This window comes from Vombatus ursinus, unplaced genomic scaffold (assembly GCF_900497805.2).
Source record: "Vombatus ursinus unplaced genomic scaffold, bare-nosed wombat genome assembly UNPS02014832.1, whole genome shotgun sequence".
In the NCBI taxonomy this organism is placed as follows: domain Eukaryota; kingdom Metazoa; phylum Chordata; class Mammalia; order Diprotodontia; family Vombatidae; genus Vombatus; species Vombatus ursinus.
The window spans coordinates 41,070,939-41,095,751 of record NW_020954610.1 but is presented as its reverse complement, the minus strand read 5'-3'; the positions used below and the strand labels follow the sequence as shown (position 1 = coordinate 41,095,751).

Here is a 24,813-nt window from a genome sequence, read left to right as displayed (position 1 = left end):
AAGAAGAAGAAGAAGAAGAAGAAGAAGAAGAAGAAGAAGAAGAAGAAAAAGAAGAAGAAGAAGAAGAAGAAGAAGAAGAAGAAGTGCTACATCCAGTACTATGGGATCAACTTGTTTGGCTAAGTTGTGTATTTTAGCAAGAAGTCACTTGGTCCCAAAGCCCATGTTTTTCAAAGAATTTTGGGGTTGTTTCACTACTAAGAGAAGGCAACAATCCCAACAGGCAAGGAGAGAGAATGGAAAGAACAATTAACTAGGAGACAGAATGAGTTGAAGCCTGGACTGTCACCTACTGGCTATGTGACTTTGGAAGTGAAATTTCCTCATCTGTAAAATGGGGGTAATAATAATGATGACTTCCTTGCCTGCCTCACGGGGTTCTTATTAGGATCAAACAGGATCATGGCTCTAGGGCTAGAAGGGCCCACAGAAGTCATTTAGTACCGTACACATTTTTACTGTTGAGGAAACTGAGGCCCAGAAAGTTCAAGCGATTTACCCAAGTAAAGCGTTAAGAGGTAGGATTGGAATCAAGGTTCTCTGATAACAACAAGTTCAGGGATCTTTCCACCCCGCTGTGTGAAGAGATAGAAAGACCTTATCTTCTGTTATGTAAACGAATTAGAATCCTTTCCCTGAAATGCACAACTTTATGGGTAAATCTTTGGGGGCTATCAGAGGACATGCTGGGCCAAGGAGCTGAAAAGAAATGTGAGAAGCGCAAATTTAGAGAATCCACCCCAGATGGGCGCTCGGACTATTTGTGCCCGACCTGTGGTGGAGTATTCTGAGCCGGTATTGATCTGATCAGCTGCAGTTGGATGCACCGTAACTGGACTCCGACATAGTGATGTATTTTGGTCCTCCTTCAGGAGGAAGGACAACAACCTCAACATCAGGGTGTGTAATGGATAGAGGGCTGGGCCTAGAGCGGGGGTGGGGAACCTGCAGCCTCAAGGCCACATATGGCCCTCTAGGTCCTCAGGTGCAGTCCTTTGACTGAATCCAAGCTTCACAGAGCAAATCCCCTTCATAAAAGGGTTTGTTCTGTAAAAATTGGACTCAAGTCAAAAGGCTGCACCAAAGGACCTAGAAGGCCACATGTGGCCTTGAGGCCACAGGTTCCCTACCCCTGGCCTAGAGTCAGGAAGACCTGAGTTTAAAAACAGCCTCAGATACTTACTAGCTGTGTGACCCTGGGCTAGTCACTTCACCCTGTTTGCCTTGATTTCCTCATCTGTAAAATGAGCTGGAGAAGGAAATGGCAAACCACTCCAGAATCTTTGCCAAGAAAACCTTAAATGGGGTCATGAATAGTCAGACATAACTGAACAATAGAAAGCCTGCTTCTGATGAGCGCTGGCTGTGTGATTTTGAGCAAGTCACTTAACCGTTCGCTGTTCTAGGCAACTTTTTAGTTCCAGGTAATTTTCTAAGACTATCACTTATATTAGAAGAAGGAATTTCCTCAGAGGGAGCTCCCTATGCAATGAAATTATTATTCCCTCAGTCCTTATCCTTGGTATAATTTAAAATTCCAACAGAAAGTTAATTATTGCATGCAAGGTCATGTTTCCCTTAAATCAGGAGTTCTTAACCTGGCGCCCTAGAACTTATCTTTAAAAAAATCTCAATAACTGCATTTCAATATAATTGATTTCCCTGGGCAGCTTGTGGCACAATCCAAACTCTAGTCCTTTGACTGAATCCAAACTCTGAGGGCCACACTTGAGGACCTAGAGGGCCACATGAGGCCTCGAGGCCACAGATTCCCCACCCCTGCTCTAAATAGTCATTGAAAACTTGTTTTCTGCTATATCATTAAAGAATCTTGTATAAAATATGTTAACAAGGCTTTAAGCAATAAGCATAAAGAAAGCTTCGGTTTTAATACTTTGCATTTGCATGCTCAGAACATAGAACATATTACTGGTAAATTATACATTTCCAGATGATAAACCTACAGGAAATAAGGAAATAGAAGGCCATAGGCATTCTGTGGCATGATTCTTTCCAAGGCCATGATATGAATAAGTGGCAGTGTTGGGAACAGAATGAAGTCCTGGGGTTTTTGATTCCTGTGGTTTATAGTCCGCTCTCTCACAGGGTAATTTGTTATCCTGACATGATAGTGACTGGTCAGTCTCCTTTTCACATACCTTTTCTATTTCTGGTTCTTTGTCCCTGCTTTGCCTATTTTCCAATCTGCTCCCTTTCTCCCATGCTTTGCTGTTGTTGGTGTTTTTTTTTTCTACAGGACATTGGTTAGTGGTCAATTACAATTAGTAAAAAAAACAAACCAAAAAAACAAAAAACAACAACAACAACAACGACAACAGTAAAGAAGCAGGGGAGGGGAGAGGAAAGAAACATGCTGAGAAGGTTAAAAAAAAAACAGATTTAACATGAAGGTAATGAATCCATTTCACATGAATAGCCATGTGTAGTCAATGAACTTCCAAAACAATGAGGCACAAACAGTTCACCCAGGTAAATGAATGGGGAACAAATGTCCAAAATAGGAACTGCAATTCTCCCCAGTTTCTTGGCACCTCCCAGTTCTTACTGTTTTGAGATTGAGCTGAGCCAGTCTGGGAATACAACTAAGACGGACATACATACATAGATCAACTATGGCTTAAGAGTCTGAGCTGGATGGAAGTAGAGATGGCTGATGACTGTGGAATTCTGGTTGGTGATTCTAATAACAATAATTAACATTTATATTGTGGTTTACGTACATTTTCTCACTTGAGCCTCATATAATCCAGTGTAACAGAGTCTAGCAGCATCATTATACCCATTTCACAGATGAGGAAAGAGTGATTCAGAGAAGGTCAAAGAAGATTAAGTAACCTGCCCCAGGTCCCAGTTGGTATCAGAGGCAGGGTATGAACTCTGTCTTATCAACTTCAAATCTAGCACTACCCCATGCTGCCTCTCAGGGTAATGTCAATAAGGGAGGAAATTGATCATAGGACTCTTTGGCAGGTGGAAATTAGTTCTCAGGATAACAGGAAAAAGACAAGATACATAAAGAGTTGGGAGGAGAGTTCATAGCAATGAGAAAGTCAGTTGGACAGTCTAAACAGGTATAATGAGAATAGTATCCATTTTTCCCTCTCTGAGTTTCCCTGTGCAGGATCATTTCACTACATGGATTTTTTATGCTGGCTGAATCATATTTGTTAAATCAATTTAACAGCAAACAGACTGTGTTAACCTACAAAGTTTAAATGAGACATAACTCTTGCCCTCATGAAGCTTACAGTCTGTTACTATATTATATGGTTAATAACTCCCATTAATTAAGGAAACCTCAAGGTTTACAAAATGCTTTTCTTAAACAACAATCCTAAGAAGTAGGCAAAATGGGAATTGCTATACTCATTTTAAAGATGAGGCAGCTGGATCCCAGAGAGGTTAAGCAACCTGCTGAGGGCTATACAATATTAACTATCAGGGACTGGATTCAAACCCAGGTCTTTCCTGGCTCCAAGCCTGATGTTCCTTTCACCATACATCACAGTATTATAAATTCCTATAATATAAAATAGGACATGTTGAGTGGATATGGTTGAAACAAATAAAGTTCTATAAGGTATGTGGTTGGAGGGCTGGGACAGGATAAGGTGGAAATCATGACCCAGTGAAGAGACCCAGGGGCTTCTTGTAGAGCATGGCATTTGAGGCTATGCTCTTACCAAAATGTTCATTTGTTATGGGGAAGTTGTTAATATGAATTCTTCTTTAATACATACCAGTTAAATGTAGGGATTTATGTCACAAGGTATAATTTTATCCTTCCCCAAATATTGATGATGGGCAGCTATGTGGCACAGTGGATAGAGTACCAGCCCTAGAGTCAGGAGGACCTCAGTTCAAATTTGTCCTCAGACACTTACTAGCTGTGTGACCCTAGGCATGTCACTTAACACTGTTTGCCTCAGTTTCCTCATCTGTAAAATTAGCCGGAGAAGGAAAAGGCAAACCCCTTTTGTATCTTTGCCAAGAGAACCCCAAATGGGGTCACGGATAATCAGATAGGACTGAAATGACTCAACAACAACAACAAATATTGATGAAAATGTGTTTTCTTCAGCCATGTGCATTACAATATAACATCTGGCCTTCATCAACATACTTTTTTTCCCTCTCCCACAGCCACTTTCTATGGTTTCACTTGATTACAAATTTTGGAGAATGTCAAATTCTTTCCACTGATTAAGCAACAACTCTCCAACATTTTTTAAAAATAAATTTAGCAGCAGTACTAGAGCAACTCTAGGAAGTCAGGGGTTAACCTGTGGAATTTAGAAACACTTAATCCAAAGTAGTGACCAAATCCACACTCCTCTTTCCTGTCCCATGATTTTCTTATAGACCTAGTGGTCCATTGGGAAGCTTTCCTGAAAAGAAGTTAGAAAACAACCAAATAGGGAATGAGTTGCCTTTGAAAGTGACAATGCACAAACAATTGGTTTGGTTCTTCCTGGGTTTGATCTATTCTTTATCCAGCACAACAGAAAACTGCTTGATCACAAGCATGGAAGAAGAAAAACACACTCAATTTTCTTATCCCCAAGAGGAAATGGATGGACTGGCACAAGGGCTGCTGCAGTTTGGCATCGTGTTTAGGGAGCAGGTAAGGCAAAGCAAACAGCAAATCTGCCACATGTTTCAACAGCTGGATGCTTTTGACCGCTCTTTGGTTGAGCTGTTGAAACAAGTCAGCCGACAGGAGAGACTGAGGATTTGCCTGAAGCAGAGAGCTAGGCAACTTGAGAGGAGGGATGGAGATCTTTATCAGCTACTTGCTAAGCTCAAGAAGGAACTTGTCCGAGGAATGAAATACAGAGAAAGCTTTGACAAGAACCTAGAGCTGCTAGAGCAAAAGATTGAAGATGCCTTGTTCTATAAGGCAGGTGGGAGTACATTGATGAATGTGACTGACATTATGGTAAGAAATTTTGGGGGAATCTATGATTTCGTCAGTATGGGCAGCTCCTAGGATGGAAACATCCTGTATCAATGCAGATCAACAACTGTCCTGCAACTTATAGTTTTAGGGAGTTTAAGTAATTCACCCTGGGTCATTCAGCCAGTATGTTTCAAAGGTAGGAACTCAGATCTTTTTTGGCTTCAAGGTTATGCTGCTTCTCAATATGGTAGGCATGCTAATATTTTAAAATCAACATAATTTTAATAGGCTGTGAAAGAGGCCCTATAGAGGTACTTCTAGAATTATTCTGTTCAGAAAAGAAGAATCGTAGGTAGAGAGTAAATTGATTTTCAATTATTCAGTTATAAATTAAATTATGGTTAAATTACATGGAACATCTGTTAAGTATCTATTTGAGAGTGAGATTTTGGTTGGTAAAGAGACACTTTTTTTTAAAGAGCACCTATGATTTAATTTAAGAACACAAGATGCAGAAACTCCACCTAACTAAAGCAGGTCTATACTTGCCCTACAACTTGAGAGTCTCAGGAGAGTTGAAAGGAGCCCTGAGAGGTTAAGTAATTTGCTCCTGGTCGCACAGTCAGGAAATGAGAGAGGCAAGATGTGAATCCATGTCTTCTCAACTCTGAGGCCAACTCTCTATCCACTACAGAATACTGCTTCTTTAAACAAATATTATCCCATCACAATGCCACCTAAGCCATCTTTGTGCTATTCTTTTTTTGGGAATGCTTCTAATGCTTCTCTTTTATTGAATATCCATCTTTTTTTTTTTCATTGATCATTAGGCTCAGATTTGCAGGGCATGTGATTTTGGGCTGTATCTTGACTGCCTTTACTTTTTGGAAATAAAGTATTCTATTTCTTTTTATGGTTTCTTGTTGGTGCAGTATAGTTTTGCATTATTTGAATTTCTTTTTCTTTATTTTTGAAGGTTATTGTTCAGCCTTGTCTAACTCTGCGACCTCATTTGGGATTTTCTTGGCAAAGATACTGGAGTAGTTTGCCATTTCCTTCTCCAGCTCATTTTACAGATGAGGAAACTGAGGCAAACAGGGTTAAGTGACTTGCCCAGGGTCACAGAGTATTCCTGTCTGAATAAGTGTCTGATGCTGGATTTGAACTCAGGAAAATGAATCTTCCTGATTATAGCTCTCTCTTTCTCTCTTTGTCTCTCTCTCTCCTACACACACATATTAACATATAGATTTAGATATATACACATATCAATAAGCATTTTTTAATAGTTAGGTATATACATAATAGCACACAAATATATATCATATACATATATACATACACATCTATGCTTATATGCATACACACAAAAATACATTTATATGTATATATGAGATTTTTTCAGAACCAACTATTCTCTGTTATGTTAAATAAAGATTGTGATGAGATAGGTTTAATTGCTATAGGAGACCTTACTGTGGAGTTGTGTGAGACATTGGAAGATATTACACAGGTAGGTGATGATGGAATCTCCTTTTCTGGAAAATTTAATAAAATGGTAGACAAATATTTCCCTGGGCAGATTAAATGAGAAAGAGGTAGGTTTTGACCCATGTCTTGAAAGATAGTTAGATTTTGGTTGGACAGATGGGGAGATGAGGAAAGAGGCATAATAGGAGTAAAGGTAAAGAGATCTGGCTGGGTAGATAGGAATTTCTTTATCTGGCACACCCTTCAAGAGTATGAACATGGGCTTTCTCTTATGCTGTCATTCTTATATCTTGGGCTGTGAATGTTTTATTTGTAGACTTTGGGGATATGTTTCTGTTGGGCCTTAGGCTAAAATAATTGTTACTGATTAAAGACAGTGGAGCTCCTTCATGGCACCAGTAATCTAGAAATGAGAGGAATCCTATTTATGGAAATCTATCCATTTCTTCACATAACCATAGGCTCACTCTAAATATTTTGGCTGTTTTAAAGTCACTGTTTGTTTTTCTCTCCAGTCTCTTTTGCAAACACAAAGTGTGAGAATAAACAAGATTTTTGCCGATGTGGAAATTCAGCAAGATCAACTAAGTGAACGAGATACTTTAATTCAAAAATTACTGAAAAAGGTTGGTGGAGCTTGACAATTTTTTAAAAGGATTCTTAGGCTTTTCAGGGTAGATAAGGGATTTTAGCGGTCATCCAGTCCATCTTGTAATCTTTGGCAACTTTATGCCACCAGAATCAACATCAAGTAAATGAAAATCTATCATTTATGATATGATATCAAGTTAAAGCAAACCTGCACTACTTCATATACAATAACAAAACACACTAGGGCTGTAAGGGGCCTTAGACCCTGATGAAGAAACTGAGGCCTATTAAAGAGGTAACAGTCTCACCTCTCTTTTTTTTCCCCCTGAGGCAATTGGGGTTGACTTACCCAAGGTCACACAGCTAGTGAGTATCATGTGTCTGAGGCCAGATTTGAACTCAGGTCCTCCTATCGACTGTGCCACCTAGCTGCCCCAGTCTCACCTCTCTTCACGTCATTTTCCACACACACACACACTGACACACACACACACACAGCTGTGGAAATAATCCTCCTAAAGAACAGGTCTAACCATATCACTCAGTCCTTGGCTCAAAACCTTTCAGTGGCTCCCCACTGCCAAAGAATGAAATATCAACTCCTTAACCTGTATTTAAGTCCCTCCCCAATCTGCCCCCTCTCCAGCAGTTACCAATCTAGTCTTGTTTCATATAATTTCCTTTATAAATTCTGTATTTCAAACAAATTGGAGGGGCAGCTAGGTGGCACAGTGGATAGGAGGACCTGAGTTCAAATGTGGCCTCAGACACATAACACTTACTAGCTGTGTGACCCTGGGCAAGTCACTTAACCCCATTGCCTAGCCAAAAACAAAACAAAACAAAACAACAACAAAACAAAAACAAAAACAAAACAAAAACAAAAACAAAAAAACAACAAAAAAAAAACTTGGACTATGAGCCATTACCCAAACTTGATATTCCATTTCCCTCCCTCCATGCCTAGAATGCACTGCCTTCTCATTTCCACCCATCAGAGTTTTTGTCTTCCTTCAATTCAATTTAATAAATTGTAGACAAATAACTCTCTAGGCAGGTCAAGTGATACAAAGAAGTGGGTCTTGATTCATTCCTTGAAGAATTTTGGATATAGAGATGGAGAGGGGTACAACATGAACAAAAATAACAGAGATCTGGCCCAACAGATAGGAATTTCTTTATTTGGCACACTTTTCAAGAGGATAAAAAGAGACTTTCTCTTATATTATTTGTTTTATTATTATCTTGTTTTATTTGAAGACCTCAGGGATATGTTACTGTTGGGGCTGTACAGCTCAGGGAGCACCTTCTCCATACCCCCAATCCTCAGCTAACAATGTTTTCTCCTTCTTTAATATGGTACTTATTTTTGAACATGTTATATCTCTTCCTGTAAAAAGTAAGCTCCTCGAAGGCAGAGATCTTTCATTTTTATCTAGAAAGACAATCCAAGTGCTGTCCTAGCACTTAGATCAGTGCCATACATATAGTAGGTGGGTAATATATGTTTGTTGAATTGAATTGAACTGAAGAATTCAAAGTCACATGGCAAGGTAGGAGCAGAACTGGGACAACACTGCCCCCTAGGATGATTTTCTACATAATTACAATATACTGTCCACTTCTAAAATTTTATATAACATAATTGGGATGAGCGTTGGCTGATAATACACTTCTAGTCCACTAGGAAGTCAAAACCAAGGTGAAACAGCCTTGGAAATCCTAATAGGGTTCCACTCTGGATGACTCCCGGAGTCAGGAAGCCCTGAGTTCAAATCCAGCCTTAGAAACTTACTAGCTGGGTGACCTTGGGCAAGTCACTTAACCTTTGTTTGCCTCATTTTCCTCAGTTGTAAAATGTGTCTCATAATAGCACCTATTCCCACAGTTGTTGTGAGGATGAAATGAAATAATATTTGTGAAAGTACTTAGCACAGTTCCTGATGCATAGTAGGTACTATATAAATGCTTATTCCCATCTTTTCCCTTCCCCTAGTACTTGGGAACCCTGTTTCAGTTTAATATGTTTTCACTTTAAATGACAGATATATATAAATATTTTTAAAAAAAAAATATTCAGAGAAAGAACTGATAAATAGAAGTATGTGCAGAATAATTTTACATACATATCTATTTGTGCCTAATGGTAGCCACCTCTGGGGGGGAGAGAGAGGGAAGAAAAAAAGAAAAAAAAGAGAAATTTACATGATAATTTTGTTGTATAATTGAAAGGAAAAGCAAGTTGTGCATAGTAGATTTACAGTTTCATGTGCATTTATCTTTTTTTTATTACACTATGTTATGGAATTGATTGTTTTACTCCATAAATTAAAAATTTTTAAATAAAATAAAACAAAAATATTGAGTTATTTTACTCTATAGAAATTTTTCAATACATAGCTCAGTACACATTTTAACAAAGAAAACTAATTAAGCCAAACTGAGAGAAAATTGACATACTTTAATATTGTATAAAATATCCTGCATCTGTAGCCACCCACTCTCTACTACGAGGAATCAAGTGTGCTTCATGATCTGTTCTCCTGGACCAAAGTTGGTCATTGCATTTAATTTGAGTTCAATTGCTTTCTAGTGTTGTTTTTGATTACAATATTACATGCCATTTCAATGTGTAATAAACTTTTTTTTTACATTGTCTTCTACACTCTAGGCAAGATCGAAAAGCAAACTCACTAAGCAGTCAAGGAACAATGAAGATGAGAAGAACATGTCTGAAGTTTAGGGGAAAGAGAGGCCTCTATCTTTGTGTATTGTCCTACCCTAAATAGTTTGAGTAGATTTTAATAAAGCAATGGTCCTTGAGGGGAGCAGCAACTTCTGTCTTTCAATAAATGTCTGCTTAGTGCAATGAAATATTTTTGCAAAAATGTAGTCCTTGTATTCTGAACAGCATTGATATCTGTTTTTCATAAAATTCCAGGGGATTTAAAGACCAAATACTATGAGCATATATTTTAATGCACTTAAACAACCCAATATTTTCCCCAAATGCTACTTTAAAAAAAAACTTCCTGAAATTGAAATTATTTAGAACAAACCCAGAATCTTGTAAAAACCACATTTTAAAGAGCATTTGAAGACTCTCTGCTTTGTTTGGCTTCTCAGTTGATGGACTACAATTTGAATGTCATTTTATGTGACTTTATATAACACTACTATTAACAATAATAATTTCTATCTTTTGAATTCTTCATCTACACTTTCTAAATATGCACTCATTAAATAACAATACCCTATATAATATTTATCGAGTGCCTTTCATCATAGACACTCCACATGCTGAGCTCATTGCCACATCAATCCCGATGACATTGCTATGAGGTAGGTAAAGGATTTGCTGAAAGTTAGATCTCAGAAAAAAATCATTCTGCCCACTGAATATTGTTGAGCCTCAAGAGGGAGGCAAAAATTGCTAGGTTTTAGGAAGGACTTGGAGATTTCCATAAAATCCACTTAGCTATTTGAAGAAAAGTCAATTTATTTTAAGTTTAAATGAATCATTAATGGAAAGAAAGGAAGTATGAATAGTTTTATCACAATCAAGCTTCCCATTCAGTGGATTCCTGTGGGAAGAGCTAGGAGATGAGTAGACTGGTACTTTTGTTGCATAGTGTGATTTAAAGAGCTCCAGGAAGGGTATCTTGTCCCTAGATATCTCTCCTATATTTTTAGGCAACTATCTTGGACTATATCTGCCTTGGTAGAAGTTTCCTCACTGGGTATTCCCTGAAACAATTAAATCAGAGATCTGATCCAAAACAACATACTGTGAATAATTCCACTAATGAAGAGATTTACTCATTTTAAAGAGATTAACAAATAACCTGATTTAAAATGTGAATACCTCCAGAAGACATTAAGGAGACTGTTAGTCACTTACAATATAGTGTGAATTAAAAAAAAAAAAGCTCCTTTCTTCCTAACAACTAGCTGAGATTTATGGGCACTGTTGAAAAAGGGATTTCAAAAAAGGATGGTGGGAGAAGAGAGGAGAATGGGCCAATTATGAAGCAGATGACACTGCACATAGAAGGGTAGCCCTAGGTAGGTTTGGATGTCCCAGGGGAAGTTTCTTTTAAACAAGAAAGCTCTGGGTGGTTGGGGAGGGGGAGTACCAGCAGGTGAGAGAGAGGAAATGATGAAGAAAGGGAAGGTACAGACAAACTTCTACTCTATAATTTTTACTAGAGATGACTTTGTCTGTAAGGATTCCTGTATTTGATACAACAAACAGACAGATAAAAGGCCAAGGGTCCATTCTAAGTATGGTATTTCTTCTTTTTGTAAAGTCCAAAGTTTTTAAAAAAAGACTTAGATTCGTTCAATTATTTAAATCAATGGATTAGTAGGTACTGTTAAAGAACTTTATTACTCTAATTTCAATAAATTTAGAGAACACCTTAGCAGGCCAAGTGGAACATTTCCATGCTACCCACTTTTCTCAGTAATCCAATAACTACAGAAGACTTATCCATCTCTAATGCTCTCAAACTTTTATTAAATTGGAAAAAAAAATTGCATGTAAACATTTCTCTCCTTAAAAAAAAGTATTAAATCATTACAGGTCATGTGAGCAACAAGACAGAGGACTAAATATTTCTCTGATCCTCACAACCTTTCAAATCTTCTCCAAAATAGAAATCACACTTTTAATGCTATACCAATCTAATTACCAAGGAGATATTTTACAGGACTTGATAAAATAATAGCAAAATTAATTCGGAGAAACAAAAGATCTAGAATATCAAGGGAAGTGACAAAAAGAAGTAAAGATGAAGAAAGCATAGCACTTTCAGTCCTCAAACTGTATTATAAAGCAGCAATCATCAAAGCTATTTGGTATTGGTTAAAGAATAGAGGTAGATTCAGAAAAAAAAATAGAACTCAGTAACTTAGTGTTTGATAAAGGGGAAAACATAAACTACTTAGGGAAAAAACTCTCTATTTGATAAAAACTGCTGGGAAAACTGGAAAGCAGTCTGGCAGAAATTAGGGTTGGACTAACATTCTATACCACACTCCACAATACATTCTAAATGGATATTTGACCTTAATATTAAAGATAATACTATTTTTTAAAAAATTAGAAGTAAAACAGATCATATATTTCTCATAGCTATGGGTAGGAGATATAGTCTTAACCAAATAAGAGATAGAGGCAATTATAAAAGATAAAATAGATAACTTTGATTACTTGAAACTGAAAAGCTTCTGTACAGACAATATTGCTGCATCTAAGATAAGGGAAATGGTTAAACAGGAAAAAATATTTGTATCAAATTTCTCTAATAAGGGTTTGATATCCAAGAAATATAAATAATTAATAAATATTTATAAAATTAATAGCCATTCCCCAATAGATAGTCAAAGGATATAAACAAACAGTTCTCAAAGAAGAGCTGCAAGTTTTCACAACCACATGAAAAAATGCTCCAAATCACTAATAGTAAGAGAAAAGTAAATCAGAACAATAGGTTTCACCCCACACACTGCAAATTTTGTAAAAATGACCCAAAATAGTAACATTCAATGTTGGAGGGTCCGTGGAAAGACAGGAACACTAAATCATTGTTGCTGAAACCATGAAATAGTACAACCACTTTGGAAATCAACTTGAAATTGTGCAAATAAAGTGACTAAAAGGTCCATATCCTCTGAACTAGAGACTCCATTACTGAGCATATACACCAGGAAGCTATTGACAAGAAAAAAGTCCCCACATACTCCAAAATATTTATGGCAGCACTTTATGATAGCTAAGAATTAGAAACAAAATGGTACATGAATGTAACTCCCCCAGGGTGTGGGTCTGGATGAATGAACTGAGTTTAGACTGGAAAATGCCTGGAGGCAGGTGTTTTCTGAGTCAGAACATTAATAATCCTAGAGATTCAAAGTATTTCCTAAGGAGGCAATGCTTGCCTTGGAAGAACTTAAGTCTATTGAGTAACATTCTACTTAATAATGTAAGAAATAACTTCCTAATAATTAGAGTTACCCCAAAGCAGAATGGTCTGCCTTGGGAATTAGAGGGCTTCCCTGCCCCTTCTCCCCTCCACTCTCTAAATCATTAGAGGTCTTGAAGTAAAGGCTGGATAATCTCTTCTTGAAGATACTGTAGGGAATATTCTTATAGAGGTATATGTAACACTAAATGGCTACATAGTTCCCTTCTAAGCCAAATATTCTATAGAATCTCTAAGCTACATTTAGAGAGCATCATAATCCCTGGGGGTTTCCCCAAACTGTGCTGAGCCCACAAGGTTTTTCAAACTGTTCACTGTCTAAAATTTAGATACCCAAGGCCATTCAATCTCCTTCATCCTTGCTCTAATTTAAATGAGAGCCCCTTATTTTGCTTCAGGATCTTGGAAGGCCCCAAGCTATGCCAAAGGGTTTCCCCTGCATGCTAGTGATATCAGACAGCCCAACATTGTTTCCCAGAAGCCTTTAAAAATGAGGCAGGGTGGCACAGTGAACATGGAGTTAGGAAGACTTGGGTTCAAATAATACCTCAGAGCTGTGTGGCCCTGGGAAAGTCACTTAAAATTCTCTGTGCCTCAGTTTCCTCATCTTTAAAATGAGGGGGTTGAACTTGAAGGGCCTCTATGGTCCTTTCCAGCTCTAAATCTATGATCCTACCTTGAAGGACCCTCAAGGGTTTTCTCCCCAGTATTTTCCCAAACTATTCATTGTTTGGGACACATGGGGTATGGGTGGCAGACTTTTTCATAAACCTATTAAGAAACTGGCATGTGATGCTCAAGTCCAGGCAATACAGGAGGCAGTCATGCCAACATCTAACCCCAAACATTTTAAATCCTGTGGCTTTTTTTTTCTTTGCTGAGGTAGGCTTAAAAAAAAATTCCCTTCGGGGTTAAATATCTTGAACGTCAACCAAGGGTTGAACTGATTTTGTCTGCACACAGCAAAGTAACTTGTTGCTGGCTAGTAACCATGCCAACAGAGTGGGAGGTTGAGCAGGGAAAGTACATTTGAAAGCAGCCTTTTGCTCATGGTCTCTGGTAGTACTGAGCATCCCCAGCCTGAAGTTGCCTAGGTTTATTGTTGGCTTCATCTAGAGTTTGACATGGCCCCCAGAAGAGGAATAACACAAGTCCCTGTCTATGTGGAGGACAGTAGAACAGAACAGAAAAACCTCTTCAGGACAGGCGAGGCTCCCTTACTCTTGCCTTCATCGTCATTCTCTACTGAGGGGCTTATTACTGTCTAAGCCTATACCTCTGGCTATTTTCAAGGAAGATTTATGAGTATCTTATTTGCTTTCTTATTAAAAAAAATCACAAGGAAGGTACTATATTTCAAAACAAATAACTCCCACCTCAATTTTGCCATAAAACAGCAAAAAATGAAAACAGGTTTTTGGAGGTGGATTTCTGTGGCCATAGAGAAGTTTTCTGAGCCAAGTTGTGTGAATTTCTGGGAAATGAAGTCTCAGACAGACAGAACTGTGGTTTCTCCACCCCACTCTCCATCTTAGGGAGGACAAGGGCTTTAGATTCCACATGATCATGATCACATGGTGGCCAGAGGGGAGGGCGGGGTGAAATGCCTTTCTCCCTCACCCCCCAATACAGGAGAGTTGAAGGAGGGGAGGGAGATAGAAGCCTTCTTCTTTTTAATTAATATTCCCTGCACCACCTACCTGCCCCATTGAGCTCAATATTAATAATAATATATTAATTGCTCCCAAACTGTGTACTATGGAAGGCAGCGTGGTACAGTGGAAGGATTTGGAGGGGGAAGAGAACTATATTCAAATCCCTCTCCTGTCACTTATTATGTGGATGACCTGGGGCAAATCATTTAGCCTCTCTATATCTCAGTTTTCTAATCTATAAAATTAGGGGATTGGATCAGAGAGTCCCCAAATTCCTATCCAGCTTGGTCTGAGATTCTATGAGAGTAATTAGGTGGCATGGTGGAGAGAGTGCTGAAATTGAAATCAGAAAGACCAGAGTTCAAATCCTGCCTCAGATGCTAGCTATGTATGTAATCTTGGGTAAATTACCTAACCTCTCTGTGCCCCAGCTTCCTGACTGTAAAATGAGGAGGGGATTGGACTTGATGCCTTCTACTGTATCTCCCAGCTCTAAATCTATGATCTATGATCTCCAAGGCAAGATCAGCCCTAAGTTCTATATCTCCCATCCTCCCAATTCCCTTACTATTTATGGAAGCATCTTTTTAAAGAGCCTGCAGTTGCAGAACACTGAGACCCATCCATACACTAATCACTTGTTATAGACAGCAATTTATCTTGAGCCTTACTCCTCTCTCTCTCTCTCTCTCTCTCTCTCTCTCTCTCTCTCTCTCTCTCTCTCTCTCTCTCCCCATCACCCTTTCTCACTTTGCTACACCTTCTTCTCACCCTCCTTCACCAAACCATCATAAAAAAATGCTTGGGAACCACTTAGCTATGCTGACCAATCTATGTTGTCCTCAATTAGGTAAACTTTAAAAGCTTAAAAAGAGATAGAAAGAGGGTAGAGTGAAGTCTTCTGGGCTTCTCAAAGACTATGAGGAAATTCTTCACATGTGAAATAGGCAGCTGAGATCATTGGGTACAATATGTGAGGTTCATAGCACTGGTCACCTCAACTGTCACTTCTTTATGAAAAGGCACCCATGCCACCTGTCATCAAGCGTAGAGTGTCTGCATCACCATGTTCTATCATGTGCAAGATGAGCCTTGGATTAGATGGCTTTAAAAATAACAACAGGGGCAGCTAGGTGGCGCAGTGGATAGAGCACTGGGCCTTGTTCAAATCCTGCCTCAAACACTTGACACTTACTAGCTGTGTGACCCTGGGCAAGTCACTTAACCCCATTGCCTAGCCCAAAAACAACAACAACAAAAAATAACAATAACATAAAAATGAAATTCTTCTTGCTTTCTAGGAGCTCCATTTCCAACTCTGCTCAATTAAGTTAATTAAATATTGTTATACCTATTAAGTAAATCCAGCGAACTAACAGAATGTTAGGCTCATAAGGTTCTGAATATAATTTTCTAAGTGAAGACTCGCCTGGAGACTAGGCCATGTAAAGAGTTTGCACGATTAGATTGTAAACTCTTTCAGGGCAGGGACTGGTTTTGCCTTTCCTTATATGCCACAACTTAGCCTCAATATCTGGCACATAGGAGGCACTTAATAAATGCTTGCTGATCTAGCTTGACTTGAAAGAGGATAATGAAAGAATGACATAACAAACCATTCAAAGATGATTAAATTACTTAACTACGGGAACCTAAATTACTGAATTAAGGAATTGTAAAAACCCAATCTAGATGAAGATGGGGTCTAGAGTGTGATTTGAGCTAGGACTTCACAGCTTCTGGTAATTTGTGGGATTATTTTGCTTGTCCAAGGGATGACTGGTGATAATATAGCATCAGAACTATAATGAGGAATATTTCACCTATAGCAAAAACAATTTGGCAGGAGAGGAGGTAGTTGGAGGCAGCAGAGTGGAAGGCAGTCAGACTGTAGGCACAGTCACCAAGAGGAGACAGTCTGGCCCTTGCACCTAAGTGGTTGTAGCCCTATCAGAAAGACAGGATAGCAATAGGACTCTGGAGGATGGGGTGAAGTGGAGAGGCTGATTGCATAGTACCACTGGAGATTCAGGAGGCAACCATGCTAACTCCTATGATAAAATCTTGCTCACCTTGCATTAGCGACAGCTCTGCATAGCACTAATGATAACGCTACAGGAGTATCTAGAAAAGATTAATTTCTTTAGCTCTGTGTTGGTTATTCATTAGAGACACAAGTGAGAAAAGGCTGCTCAGATATAGTTTGTAGCTTCTTCCTCATTTTTAAACATTCTCTACTACAGAGTAGCTAGTTCATACTTAGAAAAAAAACAAGTGATCAGAAGTTGCTACACTCATTCTTGGGGAGTTTACATTCTGGGCAAATCTGGTTAATAAAATGTTAAATGAAACTAATTACAGCAAAGGTAACTCTAAAGTGTTGGGATATGGGAAAGTACAAAGAGTTAAACATCACAATGAGACATGTTGCAAGAATACAAAAGATTTCTGGAGAAATAGGGTCAAGGGTATGCCAAGATCTTGCCGTGAAAATGAGGAGAGGTAAGGGGATAATAGAAAAGCCAGGGTCAGAGAGAAATGAGAGAAAAAAGAAAAAGAAAGAAAAAATTCAAACAATTAAAAAAAATTATTCCAAGATCCCTGATCTGCAGAGGCTTACATTAATTAAAGCTTGTCCTAATGGAGGAGTCAGAGATAAAGGTGAAAAATACAGCCTAAGGCTACTGAGTTTGTTAAGGTCTCCTTCCTTTATAAAAAAATCTACATGGAATATAGGGCAAGTTTGTCCATGTGATGCTTAAGAATGTTAATCTCCACAGGAAGGCAAATGAAATGTAAATCTGTTAATAGGATTAAGAAAAATATCTGCTTCCTAAATGAGAAATGATTGAGAGTATTTTGGAAAAGCAAAACTTGGAAAGCAAAGATATCCCCACCCCTTCCCAGACTCAAACAAGGCACTAATTAAACTGTATCTGTAGGATGTAGTGGATTTGGAAGTCAGGAGACCTGGCTTTGAATTCTGATTCTGCCATTTTTGTGACTTTGGTCAGGTAATTCACTGTCTCTCAGCTTTAATTTTCTCATCTGTCAAGTGGGGATTATATATGTATGTATCTATGAACGTTCGTATGCATGTATGTGTATATGTATACATATATATGTCAACCATTATTGTTAATACACAGGGGTTTTCAGCATATTTTGATATAAAAGCTGCACTTCTACTGAAAAATAAATGAAATTTTCTATTGGTTACCGATAGAACCTAAAAAGCTCTCACATATCATCAGTTAATGAGCTCCTGAATTGAGCTCTCCCAAGGTTATGACCATCTTCTTCTGCTTTCTCTAAAATGAAGGGGTTCTTAACTTGGAATCTCTGAATTTGTTTTAAAAAAAATATTTTGGTAATTGAACTTCATTATAACCAGTTTCCTTCATTATTTTATGCATTTAAAAACATTATTCTCCCAAGGGGTCCATGGGCTTCACCAGACAGCCAAAGGGTTCTATGACATTAAAAAGAAAATACGTAAGAACTCCTGCTCTAGAGTCTCTCTTTTTGGATGTCATTGACTTCCATGGCTCCAAATATAGCATGTCTATGAGAACAACTAGAAAACCCATTACCTCCTGCTCCAATCCAAACATCTGCTGGGGCATCTTGTCTGTCTCCTCAAATACAACACCAAATATTTAATATGTCAGGACAGCTAGGTGGCACAGTGGATAGAGCACTGGCCCTGGATTCAGGAGGACCTGAGTTCAAATCCGGCCTCAGACACATGACACTTACTAGATGTGTGACCCTGGGCAAGTCACTTAACCCCATTGCTTAACCAAAAAAAAACAAAAAACAAAACCAAAACCAAAAATTTAATATGTCCAAAAGCAAACTCGTTACCTTCACCTTCTAAACCTGCTCTTCCGATTTCCTTATGCTTCTTTGATTGTATTGCTGCTGCTGTTGTTGTTGTTGAGTCCTTTTTCAGTCCTGTCCAACTCTTCATGACCTCATTTTTGGAGGTTTTCTTGGTAAAGATACTGGAGTGGTTTCCTTCTCTAACTTATTTTACAGACGAAGAACTAAGGCAAAGAGAGTGAAGTGACTTGCCCAAGGTCACTGAGCTAGTAAGTATGTCTGAGGTTGGATTTGAACTCGTCTTCCTGACTCCAGGGCCAGTACTCCATTCACTGTGCCATCTAGCTGCCCATTTGATTGCATGACCTAAGCTCAAAATCCCAGATTGTTTTTTTTTTTTTTTACCATTTTCCTCTTCCTTCTTCCTTACCCTGACCAACATCTGATCAATCAATATCTTGTTGATTTCCTTCCTTTTCCTTCTAATCCCTGTCTACTCTAGCTCAAGTCCTCATTTATTCTCACTTGTAATAATATAACAGATTTTCCTACTTCTAAATAATCTTTTCTCTAAGTCAGGGGTTCTTAACTTTTTTTTAAGTCAATGTGAAGCCTAAGGACCCCTTCTCAGAATAATGTTTTTAAATGCATAAAATTACATAGGAAACCACTGATCAAAAATTGTCATCGAAATATTAAAACAATAACAACAATACCAGTTCACAGACTCTAGGATAAGAATCTCTGCTTTAATCTACCTTTGTATAGGACTTGTCATTTTGGAATGTCAAGCAAACCCTTGGTCTTCCTCCTTCCTCCCACTGCTGGGGGGAGAAGGAGGCTATGTCAAGGAGGATTGATTGACTCAGGAAACAGGAAGAGTCATCCTCTAGTAGGCTTTCAAAGGAATGACTCTGCCCTGAGCACATATTTGTCCAGAAGTGGTTTGGGGCACAGGCTCAGTACTCCATGGGATAGGCTTTGGTGAGGGGTGGGGCAATGCTGCTCTTTATCCCCACTGCATATCCTACATTCAGCTACCACAGGCATTGTAAAGGACAGCATTGCTTACATCAGTTTACTGCTCGAACAGCTTTAGTTATTTAGGTAATCTGCTCAAGGTCGAATAGGCAGTAAGTATTATGGACAGAATTAGAACCCAGGGTACTCTAACTCCAGAGCAAGTGCTCTTTCCATTTGACCCAAAATGACATGCCCAGTGTTACAGAGCTAATATGTAACTCCTTAAGGGTTTAAACCTTGGTCCCTTGACTCCAAATTCAGTTCTTTTCTCTCCATACCATTGTGACAGTAATAGATTATTTTTTAGAAGATAAAGATAAAAGAAAAACATGAACAAAAAAAAATTCCCCCCTTGCTATCACAGGGTGTATTTCTCAGTTCTTTTTCTTGGGGATCACCTCTAACAAAAAGAATTCAATCTATGAGCTCATTCATTATTAAATGTTGGAAGGGGGCAGAGAGAAGGGTTTTGGCAAAGTCATAAAGCTCTCCAAATGTTACAGGAAACTTCTCTCCCCTCCTCAATTTTCCTTGGTCCTTTCTTTTCTGAGGGCAGATGACACAGATAGACCGATACATCACTAGAAGTCTTTAAGCAACTAAAAACACTCTGGGCGTGGTCCTGTAAAATCCAAAAATTGGACAAACTCTGCCCTCAAGTGGCTAAACAATATACTCATATAATTGCAGAATAAACTGCTATTGAGGTTACTGTCACTGTTCTGGGAGCTTTGTTAACTGCTGAATTTCTTTATTTTGGGGTCTAACAGCAGGATATCTGAGAGGTAGAATGCTAGCCAAGTACTCTGCCCATCTGTAGTGAACATCAGAGAAGCTGGATTATATTCTTAGCTTTATTATTCATCATAGGATCACCAGGGCATGGGTTTAGAGCTGAAAGAAACCTCATCCAGTCTCCTCCTTTTATAGACAAACAAACTGAAGCTAAGGGAATTTCCACTATATCCAAGGTGACTTTGCTCTAGGTCACACAGATAGCATGTGGCTGAGCCAGGATTTGAACCTGTGTCCTCTGACTCCAACTCTAATACTCATTCCATTATTCCAAAAAGTATCCATTGGCAAAATGATGCAAGGAATTTAAGATCCCTGAATTCAGTGTACATGGCTCTGCCACCAAATAGATTTTGTTCTCTTAGCTAGTTCAAAATAAAAGTAAATTTAGAACCTGAACTGGTCTAAATTCTCCACTTTGCTTTCCCATTGGAGGCCTTGTTTAAGCGTTCTTTTGAAGTTAATCAATCTCTAACATTCCTTGTCAGTTTTACTGTACTATGCAGTATTCAGCTTATTTTCTAGCCCAGACAGATATTATATATACATATTTGTGGTTCAGTTATTTTTCAGTCATACCTGACTCTTTGTGACGCATTTTGGGGTTTCCTTGGCAAAGGTACTAGAAGAAATTGCTATTTTTTTCTCTGGTTCATTTTACATATGAGGAAACTGAGGCAAACAGGGTTAAGTGACTTGCCAAGGGTCACACAACTAGTAAGTGTCCAAGGCCAAATTTGATGAATTTTCCTGACTCCAGGCCACTGTAGCTACACTACACACACACACACACACACACACACACACACACACACACACACGCACACGCACACACACACACACACAATGTACATGTTTTTTTTGATAGGACAAGACCCATGATTTCATTGGTATAGGGAACTCCTGAAGAAGACTTTCCTCCTACCAATGTAAAGTGGCATCTGTTTCGCAAACTATTAGTTTTAGAGAGTTGCCTGGAGATGCTGAGAAGTTAAATGACTTGGCCAGGGTCAGTCCTTTCTAACTCTAAGGCCAGCTCTCTATCCTCTATACCACGTTGTCTCCCATTAAATGAATACTGTTTGTAATGCTGATAGTATAAGTGAAGATAATAATTTTTACCTTTTCGATAACCTGAAGGTTTTATTAATGATAATGGCTATTTACATAGCATTTTGGGCAGCTAGATGGTACAGTGGACAGAAAGCACTTAACCTTCTTTCCCTTAGTTCCTTACCTGTAAAAGGAGCTGGAGAAGAAAATGGCAAAGTGCTCCAGTATCTTTGCCAAGAAAACCCCAAATGGGGTTATGAAGAGTTGGATATGACTGAAATGACTGAACAACAACAATAATATAGCACTTTAAAATATGCAAATACATTTTTTATTGGATCTTCACAAGCATCCTATGAGATAGGTATCATAGGTATTATTATCCTAATCTACTATTACTATTACTATATTAATATATTACTAATAAATCACTAGCATTACTATTACTAGTAAATTATTAATATAGCTATATTAATATATATTACCATTACTATGTTTATATATTACTATTACTATATTAATATATATTACTAACATTACTATTACTATTATCCTATTTACATAAGAAGAAACTGAATCCATGAAAGGATAAGTGAAGTGTCTTACGGTCACACAGAAAGTAACTGTCAGAAGCAGAATAGGAACCCAAATCTTTCTTGACTCCATGTCCAGCACTCCATCAAAAAATTGGCCAAAGTGTTGTTGTTTTCAGTTGTGTCCCACTCTTCACGTTCCCATTTAGGTTTTTTGGGGGGGTGGGGCAAAGATACTGGAACTGTCTGCCATTTCCTTCTCTAGCTCATTGTATGAGAACCCATCAATTGGGAAATGGCTGAACCAATTATGGCAAATGAATGTAGTGGGATATTTTTGTGCTGTAAGAGCCAATGGACAAGAAGATTTCAAAGAGACTTGGGAAGAACTGTACGAGCTGATAAAGAGCAAATGTGAGTAGAACCAAAAGAACAATTTACAAAATGACCACCACAATGTAAAGGAAAACAACATTAAAAGACTTCAGAATTCTGATTGATACAGTTGTAAGTTGAGTTCAGACCACTGATAGCGAAACAAATTTCCCCCCTCTTAACAGAGATGTCATTGACTATAAGTCAATCAATCAACAAACATTTAATTAAGCAACTACTACACATCAAGCTTTGTGCTAGGTATGGGGGCTGGGTGTAGAAGGGAATGAAGACATGGCTAATTATTGGTAGCTTTTACTTAACTATAGTTAACTATAGTTTGTTACAAAGAAGTATTCTGTTGGGGAAGGGACAGGGAAAGTGGAAGAGTCATTGGGAAATGCCTTTCAATAGTGAAATAATCAATATTACTGATGGGGGAATTTCCTCCAATAATGTCACAATCGATCCATGCTTATTCACCCACTGTGACTCTTGTCTGGTTCTCCCTGTAACTTTTCATAGGCATTTCACTCACAGCTTTGGAGCCTCATCTAGTGTTCTCTGAATACTGTGAGAATACCAGCAAAGGTTGCTGGCTGTCCAGGGGTCATCCCTTGCTTTCACCACATGATCAGTCCATTTTCTTTCCAGACAGTTCATTTCTTTAGTAATAACTTCTATGATGCTTCTCCTTCATGGTTTTCCATTTGTGACGTGTTGCAGCTTGTTTATGCCCGCTACATGCGTCTCCATGGGATGATAGATTTAGAGCTTGAAGGGAACTCTAAGGTTATCAAATTCAAATCTTTGATTTTATGAATGAGAGAACTGAGTCTCACTGAGGTTGAGTGACTTGTCTAATGTCATATGCATAGTAATTAGCAGAGCTGGGTTTTGAGCTAAGGTTTTCTTATTTCAAACTCATTACTCTATCTACTTTACTATGCTGTCTTCCTTGCCTTTTGGGTAATTCTTAGCATCATTTTTTTGGAGACTGTAGCATTTCATGACTCACAATCATACAGCATCCCTAGAAGAATACTGGCATTAAAAAGATGGACCTTTGTCTTAGAGAGAAGCTTAGGATCGCTAAAAGAATTTTGAAATTTCCCGAAGGTGATTCAACCAACTCTCCTCTCTCAGTTCTGGTCCAACTTCTTGGACATTTGCAGTATCTGTCCAACACACACACACACACACACACACACAATTTATACAGATAAGTGCTATAAGCCATCCACCTAACTTTTTACCACAGTCCAGATAATGGCCATTCTTCATTCACTTAACTTAGCCAATATGGATAATTAGGCTATCCTTCTGGATAATTATTGATCTCTTTCAGAAACTGAGTAATGTTCAATGACTTGATATAGTCACTACAACGTCATTTGAAATCAGAATATTCTGAAGGATCTCATCATCTACAGGGAAATCCCTTTAACTTGGACTATACACTGATTTCCTCCATGACAATGATGAACACTTTTGGTGGGCATACATATATCTGTTTTATACCTTGATTGATTATTATTTTTTAAAGGGATTATTTATTTTTAACATTCATTTTTATAAAAATTTAGTTCTGAATTCTCTCCTTCCTTCCCTCCCTCTCCTCTCACACCTATTGAGAAAGCAAGCAATGTGATGTCAATTACATATGTGAAATCATGCAAAGCATTTCCATATTGGCCGTGTTTGCTTGATTATTAATGATCTGAGGGCCACCAAACAGGGGTTTTTTATTGTTATATCTTTCAAGGAAGAGAATATAATTTTAAAATGTCATTTTGTTGGAGGAAATGCTTCAAGGTAATGTTTTTCTTTTATAAATCAAATGCTTTTTTTACAGTTGAAAAAACCTGATAAGTATAGTGCAATGTTGCATTTGTCAATCACATGATAGTAAAAATGTGATCTATTATATAGCATTCCTTACAAATTGCTCCCTTCTTAAATGCTTATTAAGGATTCCCTCAACGCATGAGTAGATTATCCTCTGGGATGGGAAAGCAGGCATGGGGTCAATAGTTATTCATACTTTCTTAGTCACTTTTTTTTTTGTTGGAAATAAAGCTTGAGATTTCCCCCCCTGTTCCTGTAATATCCTCCCCTCCTTTAGATACCTTGAGAATTGATTTCTTAATGGTCTCAAAACCATGTTGCCTCCAGCACAGCCCTGTGTTCTGTATATGAAGGGTGTATTCTAACTGACTTTCCTATCTTTGTTTACTTCATTGCCATTTCCATAGCCTCTTTATGCATATTTAGAACTGTGATATTAGAGTCCAGATATAGTGGCTCCATTGTTCTTGATACTGAAAAGAATTTGTTATAAAATTATTGCACATCCATTTCATCTTTCATCTGTTCATTGTCCTTCTGGTTTCATCCCTAAATGCCCTTGGGATTACTTTGTTCAACTGGGTCTCTCTCTAAACACTCCTCTCTCTGTTCCCCCAAGGATTCTTTAAATTGATTTTTCCCTCCTCTATTTTCAGTTGTTTTACAAGGTGATGTTGCTCTTCTACCATTCTTCTTCTTCTTTTTTTTTTTCCACT

The 24,813-nt window shown here is 38.1% G+C and overlaps 2 protein-coding genes across 4 annotated transcripts in view; one reads left to right on the top strand and one right to left on the bottom strand.

The window, feature by feature from the left end:
* DOCK8 (dedicator of cytokinesis 8) overlaps window positions 1–24,813 on the bottom strand; it is a 316,592-nt gene that overhangs the window by 120,375 nt on the left and 171,404 nt on the right. The window lies entirely within an intron of this gene.
* LOC114026002 lies at window positions 4,405–9,827 on the top strand. Its single transcript, XM_027839566.1, has 3 exons — window positions 4,405–4,960; window positions 6,928–7,038; window positions 9,675–9,827. Exons 1-3 carry the CDS (start codon window positions 4,466–4,468, stop codon window positions 9,744–9,746), a joined length of 678 nt encoding a protein of 225 aa, XP_027695367.1. The 5' UTR covers window positions 4,405–4,465; the 3' UTR covers window positions 9,747–9,827.